Source organism: Schistocerca nitens, chromosome 3, assembly GCF_023898315.1.
Source record: "Schistocerca nitens isolate TAMUIC-IGC-003100 chromosome 3, iqSchNite1.1, whole genome shotgun sequence".
Classification (NCBI taxonomy): Eukaryota; Metazoa; Arthropoda; class Insecta; order Orthoptera; family Acrididae; genus Schistocerca; species Schistocerca nitens.
In genome coordinates, this window is record NC_064616.1 from 556096929 (window position 1) to 556112743 (window position 15815).

Below are 15815 nucleotides of genomic sequence, written 5' to 3' on the forward strand. Positions count from 1 at the left end.
TATTCAAATAATTACCAAGATAGAAATTTATTTCAATAATGTCCATCTCTGACTTTGAATATGTTTCGCCTTTAGTCAATCAGCATCTCCACTGTAAGCTTCAGTCATATGGCGGCAAGTGTACATGTAACTTTGAACAGCTCTGCAGTTTTTGAGGACTTAATTTAAATCAAGTGTATTGTATGTGATGAAACAGTGCTAAATGGAATTAGAATATGCATGTTTAAACATAAATGGTGCCACTCACACTGCTTTGCTCAGGAAGATTTACAAATACAGTGTAAATGTGACATAGAGTGTAACCGCCACCAGATTGCGAGTGAAAAGTGCTACGCGGGATTAGAAGACAGCGTGCATGATGAACTTCAAAAAGAAATTGACATTATAAAAATATATATAAAAACAATGGAAAATGTGGCACTAACCATACGGGAACTGTCTGAATTGTCAAGGCAACACGATCTCATTAATGCTTGCCATAAAATTCGTAGGTCTGCACAACCAAATGTACAAAGTGTAAACAGTACGACTGTAACTAGTAATATGAATGAACTGATCACTCAAAAGACACAGGTGAATTAATTGCAAGAAAAGAAAGTGTTAATAGTGCGTCTATGGATAAAAATATGAACAAACTATCCATACAAAAAGATGCAAGTGAATTAAACGGAGAAAAACACAACGTAAATATTCGTAAAGAAAGAAAAGTAAACAACCACGTTATGCACATGCAAGGATACAAACAACAGACATATATTTTTGCAGATAGTCATGGGAGAGGAGTTACAGGAATTATGAGAAGAAATCACCCAGACCTTAATGTAACGGGCATCATCAAACCGGGCGCGCCACTACGCAAAATTCTGAAAAACAGTGACAACATATTGATGACCGGTAACAGCTGCATCATGCAATGAGAATCCTAAAGGAAACAATCAAAAGGATGCCTCGAGTGCATTTCCACATTGTTAGTATCCCCAGGAGACACGATCTGATGGAAAACTCATGTGTAAACATCAAGACTGTTACAGCAAACAGGCTATTTGAGAAAATATGTATAGGTTTCGAGAATACGACTTTTGTAGAGATAAACAGTGTTCACAGAAAGCACTTCACAAGACATGGTCTCCACATGAACGTAAAAGGGAAAAAGATTATTAGTGCCGAAATACTTAAATTTATTAATGAGTCATCTGTAATGGAATGGCCTCCAATCCCAATTCAGCCAAAACAAGAGTCGTTTGTAACAGTGGAACCATCATTATCTGCAGGAGAGCTACAACAAACACCGGTAGCAGCAGCAAAGACTCTGATATTCTCAGCAGCAGTGTCAGATAAACCACTAGCAGCAGAATCACCACAATCATCAGCAGAGCTGTCGTCAACAGCAACAGCATCCAGAACAACAGACCCCATAATACTATCTCAAGGCAATGAAAATGCTTGTGAGGAAAACATACAAGGGTCATTAGCTGCAGCAGCTAACCAAGAAGGGCAGTCACCAAGTAGGAGGGCACAGGAGCCACCAGCAACAGCAACCACACAGAAGAGGTACATGAGGCCTGGGAGATCAACAGCAGAAGCAGCTTCCAATTGAGACAGATGCCTGAGAACTAGGAGACCTGCTACACCAAGTGAGGATTTTTATTGTATCGAGTAAGCAGAAAGAGAACATGGAAAAAGATGTAAGTAAAACTGTCCATCTTAAATACCAGTTTGACAATAGTGAGAGGAATATAAACATAGGACAAAGATATGACCCAGGTTTAATGACACAAACTAAAAAAAATTACTGCACAGTATCAGAAGCAAAGGGAGCACGTGATGTGCTTAGTATATTACAGGAAGGAGAACTATTAAATTTAAAGCCAACTATTGGAATACTTCACCAAAATGTTCAATACATAAACAATAAAACAGAGGAACTAGAAGTAATATTACAGGAATATAGGCCAAACATTCTAGTAGTTATAGAACATGGGCTAAAAGAAAATCACATAGGAATGTACAACTTGAAGAATTATGTGAAAGTAGCCAGTTTTGCAGAACTTTCTATACAGGTGGTGGGGTTGCCATTTTTTCTAACTATAAATCAACTAAAGCCATAAATATAACAAAATATACTATATAATTGAGCTTTGAAACTACAGCACTGGAAACTAAAATAGCTGGGAAATTATGCTGTGTGTTAAGTTTGTATTGATCACCAAATGGTGTAATTAAAACCTTCTTTGAACAGCTGGAAGATATAATCCAACACCTTTCAAAAACATATGCTTATTTGATCATTATAGGAGATCTGAACAGAGACACAAGTAAAAATACAGACAATACTAAGACCCTACTGGACTTATTGTGCACATACAATCTAAAAATAAAAATAGATAAACCAACCAGAGTAACAAAGCATAGTCAAACTATAATTGATCATGTAATAACATATATTCCTACATGCTATTGTGACACACAGGTAATAAACTCCACATTAGCAGACCATTTTGGAATCGTGATAGACATAAATATAAAGACTAGTGATTCAATGCAGAAGATATGGGAGATGAGAAGACAGAACCACCCACATAACATAAATCTTCTAAAAAAGATGTTAGAGGCAGAAAACAGGGAAACAATATATGCAGCTAAAGATGCAAACACCAAATGGAACCAGTTTTTTTCTTTATTCAATTATTATTGTGATGTTACATGTCCTGTTAGTAAAAGGCTTGTCAAAAAGCAACAAAAAAAGAAAATCTGGGTGACTGAAGAAGTAATCCACGCCAGAAATAATCTGAGAGTGTATTATGACCTCTCACTGAAAGTAAGCAAAGTGAAGCCAATATTTAAGAAAGGGAACAGGGATGAATTAGGAAATTACAGGCCAATATCATTGATCTCAACATTTGCTAAAATCTATCAAATGATAATAAAGAATAGAATTGTAAGTTTTATAACAAAGTACAGTATACTGCATTCATCACAATATGGTTTCAGAGAAGGGAAGTCAAGAAAAACAGCATCAACAGATATAATTCAGCACATTCTTAATTTACTTGACAGGCAATAAAAGACTTGTGGGATTGTTATGGACCTATCTCAGTCATTTGATTGTGTGAACTACTCAAAATTAATGATGAAATTATATCAGCATGGAATTAGAGGAAAATGCTATGACGTACTTAAATCATACATTACAAATAGGAAACAATGCATGGAAATCAGACATCCTAGTGGGGAAATATAACAAACTGCAGATCAGAATTGCAAACAGTTAAACATGGTGTGCTGCAAGGGTCAGCGCTTGGGCCAATACTATTTATACTCTATTTAAATGACTTCCCTATCTATATATATCAGAAACTTATTATGTATGCTGATGACACAACAATCATTTGCACAGCTGACACAAAGGAGGATCTTGAGAAGGAAGTACTCACGAATATCGAAAATGCAAATAAATAATTAACAAAAAACAACCTGTTTATGAATCAGTCTAAAACACGAATGTAGTATTTCAGACCAAGCATAGTGAAAATTATAATATAAATGTTAATATAAATGGAAAGACTATTAAAGAAGTAACCAGCACAAACTTTCTAGGAACTATAATAGACAAACTCTTGGTATGGGGGGAGCATATAGATGCACTGTGTAAAAAGATAAACAAACAAATCTTCATCATGCATAAAACAGCTAAGATTGTGGATGATAAAGTCCTCAGATCAATGTATTATGGGGACTTGTCTTCCCACATTTGTCTTATTCAGTTCATATATGGGGAAGTGCACAAGCTGGCTACTTAAAAAGAATATTCACAATTCAGAAAAGGGCAGTGAGATGCATTTGCAAAAATACCACCTAGACAGACCTGTAGGCCAGCTTTTGTACGCTATAATATTATGACAGTATATTCACTCTACATATACCAAAGCATAATAGTGGTAAGGTCAAGCGATAAACACCTCCTAAATAAAGATGTACACAAACACGGTACAAGAGGAAATGAAAATTACTACATGATAAACAGAAATCTAAAACTGTCTATGACTGCATCTGAAGAAGCAGGCAAAAGGTTTTTTAATAAACTCCCCAAAATCATTAAAAAAGAAATATGTCACATCATTACTGAAATGTGCCTTTGAAAATTATCATTTCTGTTTGTTGTTTGGATTTGTGTGTATATATAATGTGAAACATGTAATACCTTTGTATGCTTATAGACTATTTCTGTTCAACAATTTGTTTCATTTATATATAATGAAATCAAGTCAGATGTTAACAGCCTATTGTATGACACACCCAATACTCTCAGCTGGATTTTCAGCTGGAGTCCATGGGCAAAGAATAAAGAAATAAATATATATATTAAAAACTGAATTAGTTGTTGCAGTGATAAGATGGTGATCTCAATCCCCATTTGGGAATCTGCAGTTAGGTTTTCCATGGTTTTCCTGAACTCCAGGATGGTTCCTTTGGAAGGGCACAGCCAGTTTCCTTCTGCATGCTTCCCCAGTCTCAGAAAGTACTCCACATCTATTACCTCATTGTTAACAGAATGTTAAATCCTGGTCTTCCCTTTCCTCCTATAGTAAAATCAGAAATATTACCTGAAGTGAGTAAACTGTGTGCCAGTCAAAGCTCCATTCCCATCCCTCTTACATGCACCTAATTGCCATTTATGTCACCTCTCTTTATAACCAAGAATGTGGCTTGTCTCCTGCTTACTCAAAATGTTAGAAACCAAACTTATGATGTATTTTCCTCTCAATTTAATCAGTCTGTGTGTACCATTAACCTGTACTCTTCTGAGAAAGAAATAGATACACAATTTGGTTTTGAAGTTCTGATGATATTTCCACTGTCTTGATTTGTGGTATGGAATAGCTGAGTGTCTAAAAAAATCTAAATTTTTTTCACAAATACTACTCATTTGATCCTTTTCTAAATCTCATGCCATCTTCCTAAATGTTGAGCTCAGTCGGATGATCCGCCAAGTTTTTACTTCCAGAAATGTTAGACCCATAGACTAAAAGCAGTAGTTGCACTTTTGCAGTTGACATCCTTTCCAAATGAATCTGTGTGAATGCATAGCCAGTTCAACCACTGTCTTCACATTGCATTATCACCCCACTAACCTGAAAAATGGGGAACTTCCTGCGTCATCTCATCCTCATCCAGTATCAGAACTAATAAAAAGAAAGGAGAAAGATGAGTAAAGTATTTTCCAAGCAGAGAGTATGTACTGGTGCACAGTGGTCATAGCATTGGTATCTGTTTGTGGCTTGTGTGTAATTTGAAATCTTCCTGGCTTGTATGTAACTTGAAATCTTCCTCCCAGCACCAGTACACCAAAATATTGGAATAAAGGATCTCCTTTACAGCATTTTTTAGGATCCCACCACCTATGTTGTTTCAACTAATACTAATTACTACTGATATTATCTACATCAGTTCCATTTCAACTACACTTGATCCCCCCACCCCTCCTTCCCTTGTACACACACACTGTCACTAACATCATTGTCCACTGATATATATTTGTTGTTTGTCATGTCCCATCTTTTCTCGGCTGCTGTTTCTGCAAAATTGCTTCTTCTCTAATTTTTCTCCATCACTGTCCCCATTTGCTTCATTTATGCTTCTACTTTCACAGGCTACACGCCTTAATTCTGATTTATTAACTGTCCTTACAGGTACTTAAAACATCTCAGGTTTCCAAACGTTCTCTGTTGCCAACATGCTGCTGTTATCAGCTTAACTTCTCTCTTGCTCACCCCCCACACCCTGGCTTGTTCCCTTGACTTAAGCTCCTTAGTGACTCTCCTAATTAATTTGTTCATTACTCTTGTATCCCTAAACATTGTAACTAGAATCTCAGGATATGAGATCAGTGTACACTTGGTATGTTTGCTTGAGGGTAGGAGTGTCACATGTTAGATCTGATGGAGGCTCTGCTTGTTACTATCAAGGACACTGAGTGCACCTGGCTAGATTGCGGCTCACTTTCATGTGGCTGAAGTGTGGCAACGGATTCAGAGGCCATACATGGTTATTATAGTCACTTAACTGAAGTGCTGAAGGCAGCTAGCTTTACATTCCGGGTGGAAGCACAGCTTGCAATTTACAACATTTTCTTCTCAGAATTTATTGCATCTTTATTTTTGGAGCTGGGTAGGTGGCATCAACCAGAGATTCAAATTGTGTGGACCTTGCTTCATGTTTTATCTTAATTCATATCTGTATTATTATTATTATTATTATTATTACTAATATTGTTATTCCCTGAAACTTATTGCTAATAAGTATTTGTAGTTAGACAATGAATTCCACAATTATAACCAAATTATTCTATTTTATGTAATATTGAAATTTTACCAAAATAGCAAATTTTTCTTCCTCTAGCTGTGATTCCTAGTACAAGTGATATCTGTGTCTTAGATATATGAACTTACTTTTCCTTACACAGATGCAGACACCAATGATGCTTGCTATGACAACCAAAGCAGAAAAAACTGATAACAGTATCACTTTCAAATCCTTATGTAGTGGTAGTTGTTCATCACCATTCACTAATATCTGGTTTGGGGTATTCACACCTGGTGAAGAGAAGTTTTTGATTATTTTGATGAAACAACAGCAAATTTTTACATGCAGGCTATGATTTACATTCATATCCATATTAAAATATTGATATGATCTGTACATCATAGAAAGAAACATTCCATGTGGAAAAATATATATAAAATACAAAAATGCTGTGACTTACCAAACGAGAAAGTGCTGGTAGACAGACACAATAAAAAACACACAAACACACACACAAATTTCAAGCTTTCGCAACCCTAGGTTACTTCATCAGGAAAGAGGGAAGGAGAGGGAAAGACGAAATGATGTGGGTTTTAAGGGAGAGGGTAAGGAGTCATTCCAATCCCGGGAGCGGATACTGTAATGTTTCCTAATCGTGCCATAATCTTAAATAAAGATATTATTATATGAGTTGGGAAACTTGATCTGTAGCTAATTGATAAATTATGTACAATTCAGAAATAAAAAGTGAGGCAGACATACATGACTAATGGTATAACTTGTTCCCCAGCATCATGTTTCAGTATATTATTAATTACATGTGGCCTTCTAACTGGTTAAAATAACCAAAATAAACCATATCAGCTATAACTGAATCATTCATTCTGATCATCATTCTGATGATATCATTAGCAATTCACTGCAGTAATTCACAGTTTTGCATAAAGTTTCATGGTTAATAACATCATCTTAATAATCTTTGAGGACCAAAAAATAACCTTAAAGTATTTTCACTTGTATTTTGAACATACAAATGTAGGTATGTATTTCATAAAACAGGCAACTACAAATTTCAGTTTGTGAAAGGTATTTATTTTGTTTTGTCGAAATAACTATATTTCTTGAAATGATTTGATGTCTTTTGCAATGAATTTAAAGTCAAATCATTCATTTGCATAGGTTGTCAGAAATATTTTACACACAATAAATTTACTATTCCATCTGTTTGACATACTATGTAACTAATATAAACCACATAATAAGAGAATCAGTAACTAAATAAAACAATGGCAGTATTCAGACATCCACAAAATAAAATAAAAGTGAACTAAATATGCAACTCATTGTGAAAACAAAATGGTACTCTACAAGACTCAAACAGTGGAAAATAAAGTTAGATTTGACAAAAAACTAGGTATACCAATAATACAATACCAATCACTGTTATTTACGTTTTATTTTTAGGCTACCAGTTTCGACAATACAGTATGTCACCTTCAGGCCTGCTTAAATTGAGTAACCTTCATGATACAAAACATAGCAGCACTTTTAACTGGTCTCTGTCCAAGGAGCACACATGCCCATAATAATCTTCGTAAGACCAGTTAAAAGTGGTGCTATATCTAGTAACACAAAGGTTACTAAATTTAAGCAGGACTGAAGATGACATAATGTATTGTTGAAACTGGTAGCCTAAAAATAAAACCTAAATAATGACGATTGATATTGTGTTATTGGAAATTGACCAGCCGTAGTCCCACACTCCAGATAGAAGATGGAGTTACATTCATTCAGACACTAGGTATGTTTCACTCTATAAAAATATAATAAACTTCCTTCTCACCTCCATTGATACCAAGGGTTGTGAATTGGTAATTCCCAACATTTGAACCAGCTGAGTTGTGTGCAGTAACTTTAAGATTGTATGTTGTTCCAGGGCTTAGACCAACAATCAGGAATAATTTCTCAAGGCCAATGTTATTTGCCACTGAAATATGTAATATTTAATTGGCTTTAGTTTTACAAAGATTTGTGTAACATATCCTTCAATGTAACAGTAGGCCCTTCAGATAAGGATGTTAAAAAATATGACAAAGAAACAACATTTAAAGTGTTTGTAATGTTTTTTGCTTCCTGGATTTTGATAGCAATGAAATTTATTATTACTGCATATGAACAGAAACACACATATCACAATTTAATTTTTTATTATTTCATATAATTCTGCTGCCATACTGTTAAACCTCAATGTTTGAGTAGTTAAAAAGTAAAATTAGCATAATTATTGAAATTTATAAATTTTTTGGTTTGTGACCTTACTATAGAATATGGTCCCAATTTTTACTAGATTTATGTCATTGAATTCAAGACGTGTATCATTAATTTGATAGTCACATTTCGATCTGGTGCTCTTGTCATTAATATTTATATGGAAATAAGCTGAATAATTATATCAAAAGAAAAATATTATTGAGAAAACTGTAAAATTGCAAGAAGACAGTGTGAATATCCAGTATTTACATTCAACAGACAAAATTCCAAGTGTTTCCTGACTGTAACATATAAGTGCAGGAAAACCATACCTAAATCTTGGCACTTTGAGCATTTTGAGGGCAAAAGAGAAATATGTTGGAAAAAAGTTGCAAAGCAGGTGCAGGTCACTCAGATCAAAGGTTAACAGGAATCGACTTATTGTGAGAAAAAGGTTAGGTGGACACCAAACATAGGCACCACCATATTCCTTTTTAATATCTCTGGGAAAATTCCTTCCTCCATTACTAAGTTTATCATACATGGCAGAGGTTTTTAAGGGTATTTAGACATCTACTTAACAGTTTCAACTTCTTTAACTAAGTCATATAATCAGTTAATACACTCCATTTTCATTGTATCAGTTTGTTTGCAACATCAGATTTATCTAGTGCAAACATCAATAATAGTTCTATATGTAAGATCACTAGTCACCAAATAGCATACATGCTGATTGTTTGATAGACACATAAAAAGGAAGTGAAATAACTTAGATTGCAGACACACACACCCACATGCACACATGCACTTGCACACGCACACGCACGCACACACGCGCGGGCGCGCGCGCGCGCCCGCCCACACACACACACACACACACACACACACACACACACACATTCTCTCCTAAGACTGCTACCTGATTCTGAAGGTCAAGTCACAACAACCAGTAAACAAGTCACGGTAATCAAGGACATAGGTATAACCAGCTGCAGTAACTTCAAGTGGAATAATGCCACAAAACTAACTGTTGGAGTATAGAGATTCAAATTCAATGGAATCATTATTTGAAATAACAAAAAAGAAACACTTTCATTATGATATTTATGCTCCACAACAAGTTTTATTTGTTCACTGACCAGGTTTCAGTTTCTGAGGCAAGAAATTGTTACAGTTCAAGAAGTGATACTGCTGTTGATTCACTGATTTCTCATAAAGATAAGCAACCAGTTATCAGGAATAACACAAAACCAAGACAGCACAAATAATCAAATAATACAGCTAATCCAAAAGACACGTGTTTTTACCAGAAACTGCTATTTTCTGTACTTACAACACTGTCTTTGTGCATCCAGTAAAGTAGTATTCGCAGTACATCGCATTTGTATTGGCAGTTATTTGATGTTGAAGGCTGCTCTTTTGCTGTTGAGGACATCACTGGGATGGTGGTACCATTTCCTTGTTGACTGAGTTTTTCTAACATATGAAGAATTTTTTTTACCTAATAGAGTTTTACCACTTCTGTTTAAATGCATTCCATGTTTTGTATGGTGACTCCTTTTGAGAAAGTCCATACTGAGAAAATGTGCATTTTGGTTCATTTTGCAGATCTTATGGATCTGTCTGTTTGCCTTTCTGATTTCAAGATTTACACACGAGGTGGGCATTAAATCATATCTGTGAGGTATTCCACTAACGACAATGACCCCTCTCTTGTGAGATGTAAGGCTTGCTTTAAGTTGTAGGTTGCAGTTGCTAGTTCATTTCTGTAAACATCATTTGCATCCGCAATCAATAAGATGCTTCTATTTTTCTTCTCTGTTATTACTAATCCTATGTTTTTTTGTAACTTCCTTCATAGGTGCCCCAGGTTTAACGTGTCCGCATGCTTTCACATTAAGGTCATTAGCGAAATATTGCTGCGAGATTTCATCCATGACTGTCAGAGAAAATTTCTATATCTGCAAACTCATCAAACAATTGCAACTTCTTCGATGAATTTACATGCTTTTCTTGTGCTATCTTTCCGACTTCATATTTTTTTGAAACTGTTGTTTTGTTTACTAAATGTGAACAGTTAGTTCGTACCCACCGCTGTGATTCTGCACATGTCTGAAAACCTTTTGTTATGATTTAATCACACTTTTTTAAAGCTGCTGTTTTGTTTACTGAACATGAATGGTTAGTTTGTACCCACTGCTGAGATTCCGCACATCTCTGAAAGCCTTTTGTTATGATTTCATCGCACTCACAGCACTTAGCAGTCATATTATTAATGCAGGAGTCCGTATTTTGCGATCTATCATATACGATCATTTTCTTCTGATTAACAATTTCAGACCTGTGAAGCTGTTGTTGCAGTTCCTCATTTTTGTTTTGAAGATTTAGTACTTCCCGATTTAAGGCGTCCATGCTTTTTTGTAAAACGAGTAGGCGTTTATGAATTTTCACTGTTTCATTACTGTAGTGTCCACGAATTCCTTTTTTCACTATAAAACTATAACTTTTATTCTGTTTTTCACTACACACACATATATTTTCTGCTATCTTTCCAAATTTCATAGCTGCATTCACACCATGGGTACCTGTATGAGTGACATAATGCAAGGTGATAGGAACCTCGTAACAATCATTCCAGCAACTGAAACAAGCACATCTTCTGCACGAAATTGGGTGTGGACATATAACAAAGTTAGAGTCCCTGCATTTACTTCAAGATTAAATACCAAACAACAGAAAAATATTTCAGGAATGTCTGATGGCAAGATTGCGTCCTTCACTGTCTTCTGGGGGTCACATGTATAATAATATGTTATGAACAAAACTATTCATTCTAATTATAGGAGAATATTTCAGGTATAATCTGCAGTTTTTTCAAAACTGTCTGAAGTATGGATGAATAATCTGCAAACCAGGCAATCCATACTCTGGTACTTGGGAGCTTGTTCAATGTGCATGAAATAAAACTTAATTTAACAGAAGAAATTTAATTTGTTTATTTAAACCCAAGTGAGCATTCTGCATCATCAGTTTATTGATTTCTATGATACTGTCTTTATAACTTACTTTGCTGTATGAAGAACACATGTTACATCATGCGGTTTTTCAAGGTATATAGCAAGAGTGGAATCTGTTTTTTGTATTCTGTCTTTTTCTCATGTCTGGATGACATACTTGTTACAGCTCTGTCTGATTGACCTGTACATAATATTTCACAGACCTTGCAGATGACTTGCAACATTGTGCCAAAGATAGTGCTGAATAACATCTTAACTATTTTACTGTTATGATAAAATGGCAGTTTATATTTATGATATCTTAACTTTTTTGGAGGGAGCCCCTGAAATTTTTCCAATGCATGAAATGTTGCAGTATTAGCAACTGGTTCGTGTTGGTTAGCATGTACAACTGTAGAATGTCATCAATAAAGTCAAAACTACAGCTATTTCTGAAGGTGGAGTGTTTGATCATCCATTTCTGTTCAAAAGACTGATTTGATTAACCCTTTAAGTAGGCATGACTGACATACCCATCCATGCTCTGCTAATTCACAGTGGCTTGGACACATATACCCACCTTCTGCATTCTGTGGCTAGTAGCTAGTGGGAATGGTGAGTTATCAGCCTGCCACTGAAACTTTGGTATTAGTTGAGCTTTACCCACTAGATGGCAGCACATTTCTGGCAGCACAGCATATTCTGGGCAAGTTAAAATGCTTTCCACTCAAGTACATGTTGACAGAATGCATCCAGTGAAGCAGCCTTTGATGCATGCCTTTTTTGTCTATGTTTGCTGCCAGGTTAGTAAGCGATCTTTTGCAATGGTAAAAAGGAGTCAAGTCACTTACCAGAGATAGATGAGCTACTTTTAGAAAGTGACAATAATTTCAGTTACAGTTCTGTAGGTTTACAAGATATAGATGTTGAGGCTAGCGACAATGAGTGCAGTTCAGAAACATCTGTCAATGAGACACTACTGCAGCAGACAGTACCTAGTGCATTTGTGCATGTTAGTTCAATCTGTAATCAACATTTGTTCAGAGGTAGCAGTAGTACAGTTGTGCCTCTAAAACAATATCATATGATGAGTTATTTATGTGTTTTGTGGGTGATGCTTTGTGCAAAATAATAGCTGAACAGACAAACTTATATGCAAATTGGTTTATAGCTTCCCATCTCAATTTAGCAGTATGCTCCTAGGTTCGCAGTTGGCAAGATACTACATGTGATGTGGTAAAAACATGTATTAGAATGCTCATACTTCAAGGAATTCTTCACAAACCAGAACAAAATATGTGCTTTTCAAAGACAGAATCAGTTGACACACCTTTCATCAGGAAACTGATGAGTGAACAGTGGTTTCATCTTTTATTGAAATTCCTCCACTTTGCTGACAATACCCAATATGACCCACTAGGCACTACCAGCAGGGAGCTATACAAAATTCACTCAATTAGGGAGCATCATCTGCATAAATTCAGACTGGTATACATGACAGAAAGTAATATCACCATTAATAAATCATTGTTGCTCTGGAAAGGGTGCTTGGATGGAGGCCATTTATTCCATAAAAGTACAGCAGACATCAAATTTTATGAACTCTGTGAAAGCAGCTCTGGGTATGTATGGGACTTTATTGTTTGCACTGGAAAGGACAGTGTTTATGGTAGCTTCCACATGATCTACTCAGGAAAGGCCATCTCATTTATCTTAACAAGTTGTACACCAGTCCAGGTTTGGTAGAAAAACTAACCAGCAATAACACCAACACTGTTGGTAAAATGTGGCAGGACAAGAAGGGATTCCATGACTTCATAAAAAAAAAGAAAAACCATAGAAAGGAGAGTACGTAACATGATACAGAGACAATCAGTAGATAATGAAATGGAAGAACCAAAGAAATGTTCTTATGGTCAGCACCTTGCATGAACATACATTTTTAAATGTCAACTCAAAGAAGGGACTCGTTCAAAAGTCATTGATTACAACAAGAATACTGGGATGCAAAACTTCCAAATGACCAGGAGCAGACTGAAAAAAATATTATTAGAAGTGTTTCACCACTTGTTGGGCATTGCATGTGTGGTGTCACCGCCAGACACCACACTTGCTAGGTGGTAGCCTTTAAATCGGCCGCGGTCCATTAGTATACGCCGGACCCGCGTGTCGCCACTGTCAGTAATTGCAGAACGAGCGCCACCACACGGCAGGTCTAGAGAGAGACGTCCTGGCACTCGTCCCAGTTGTACAGATGACTTTGCCAGAAGGGGATCATTGACAAATACGCTCTCATTTGCCGAGACGATAGTTAGCATAGCCTTCAGCTACGTCATTTGCCTACGACCTAGCAAGGTGCCATAGCCTTTGATAATTAATATTGTGAAGCATGTATCATCAAGAGCGATGTTCTACAAATGTGGATTAAAGTTAAGTATTACAAGATTTTCGTACTTTATTGCAATTCTAAAGACATTGTCCTGTTCCAGACCTCACGCCAATCTGCGTGAGCTTAACGCGTGCCTTTCGGCTACTTCTGAGTGGCGTGGCTGTCTTGCTACGCCACTACAGCATGCTTCAGTGCTTACGTTCTGTACAAGAAGCATGATGGTGAACAAAGTAAACTGAGCTTCATGATTAGTCTCAGCAAACAGTTGGTTATATCTTCACCAAACAAGGGACATTGGTAGGATGCCCATCTTGAACACTGAAAGCAACATGCCTTACAGCCAGGCAGTTTCCAAACCTTCTGCCACCCACAATGAAGAAAAGATCACCAAGGAGCTGTGTGTTGTGCATGAAAAAAGGCCTTCTTTAAGAGGCTTCAGTATACAGTAACTGTACAGAAACATCTAAAGAAACAGAGATTACTGCATAGTAGGTGCAGAACAAAGTAGAGGGCTATAGATAAAGAGATGTTGAATGAAACACATTTGACTGTGAAGAGGGCAATGCATGATGCCTCAGTGACTACTGTTGCAGAATATTGTCAAATACAAGTTCACAAAATCCAAAGAAATTATGGTTGTATGTAAAGACTGTTAGCAGCACCAAATTTAGCGTCCAGTCCCTAGTGTATGAGACAGGAACTGATACTGAGAGTAGCAAAGCGAAAGCTGAAATTCTTAACTTTGTTTTCAAATGTTCCTTTATAATGGAAAACTGAGGAGAATTGCCCCAACTTAATCCTCGTACCACCGAAAAGATGAATGAAATAAGTATTAGTGTCAGTGGTGTTGAGAAACAACTGAAATCATTAAAACTGAACAAAGCTCCAGGCCCCAATGGAATCCTGTCAGATTCTATGTTGAATTTGTGGCTGAGTTAGCCCATCCTCTCACTATAATCTATCATAGCTCCCTTGAATAAAAAACCATGCCCAGTTTTTGGAAAAATGCACTGGTCATGCCAGCATAAAGAAGTGTATTAGAAGTGATCCATAAGACTACCGTCCAATATCCTTGACAACGATTTGTAGTAGAATCTTATAAAATATTCTGAGTCAAACATTATGAGGTATCTTGAACAAAATGACCTCCTCAGTGCTATCCAGGATGGTTTTTGAAAACATCGACTATGTGAAACCCAACTCGCACTTTTCTCACATGTCATACTGAAAGATTTGGATCAAGGTAACCAGGTAGATGTAATGTTTCTTGATTTCCAAAAAGCATTTGACTCAGTACAGCACCTGTGCTTATTATCAAAAGTATGATGTTATAGGATGTCATGTGAAATATGTGACTGGACTGAAGACTTTTTGGTAGGGAGGGCACAGCATGTAACCTTGGATGGAGAGTCATCATCAGATGTTGAAGTAACTTTGGGTGTACCCCAGGGAAGTGTGTTGGGGCCCTTGCTCTTCATGATATATATTAATGACCTTGCAGACAATATTAATAGTAAAATCAGGCTTTTTGCAGATGATGCAGTTATTATAATGAAGTATTATCTGAGAGAAGCTGCATAAGCATTCAGTTGGATCTTGGTAAGATTTCGACATGGTGCACAGACTGAGAACTTGCTCTAAATGTTCAGAAATGTAAAATTGTGCACTATACAAAACACAAAAACATAGTATCTTATAACTATAATATCAATGAGTCACTGCTGGAATCAATCATGTCATACAAATAGCTGGGTGTAACACTTTGTAGGGCTAATCTGAGATTATGATGCACCTCCAATGATCACGTGACCAGCAGGTCATTAAAATATAATCTTTCTTTCTTACCTTCTGATCAGAATGACTATTTTTCTCTTTTT

General features: G+C 36.3%; 1 protein-coding gene across 1 annotated transcript in view; it reads right to left on the reverse strand.

Moving 5' to 3' along the window:
* LOC126249332 (Down syndrome cell adhesion molecule-like protein Dscam2) overlaps nucleotides 1-15815 on the reverse strand; it is a 562422-nt gene that overhangs the window by 36785 nt on the left and 509822 nt on the right. Inside the window, exons 22-23 of the mRNA XM_049950988.1 lie at nucleotides 8147-8290; nucleotides 6450-6593 (exon numbers count right to left, since the gene is read on the reverse strand). Coding sequence (XP_049806945.1) covers nucleotides 6450-6593; nucleotides 8147-8290 — 288 coding nt within the window. The remainder of the gene's footprint in view (nucleotides 1-6449; nucleotides 6594-8146; nucleotides 8291-15815) is intronic.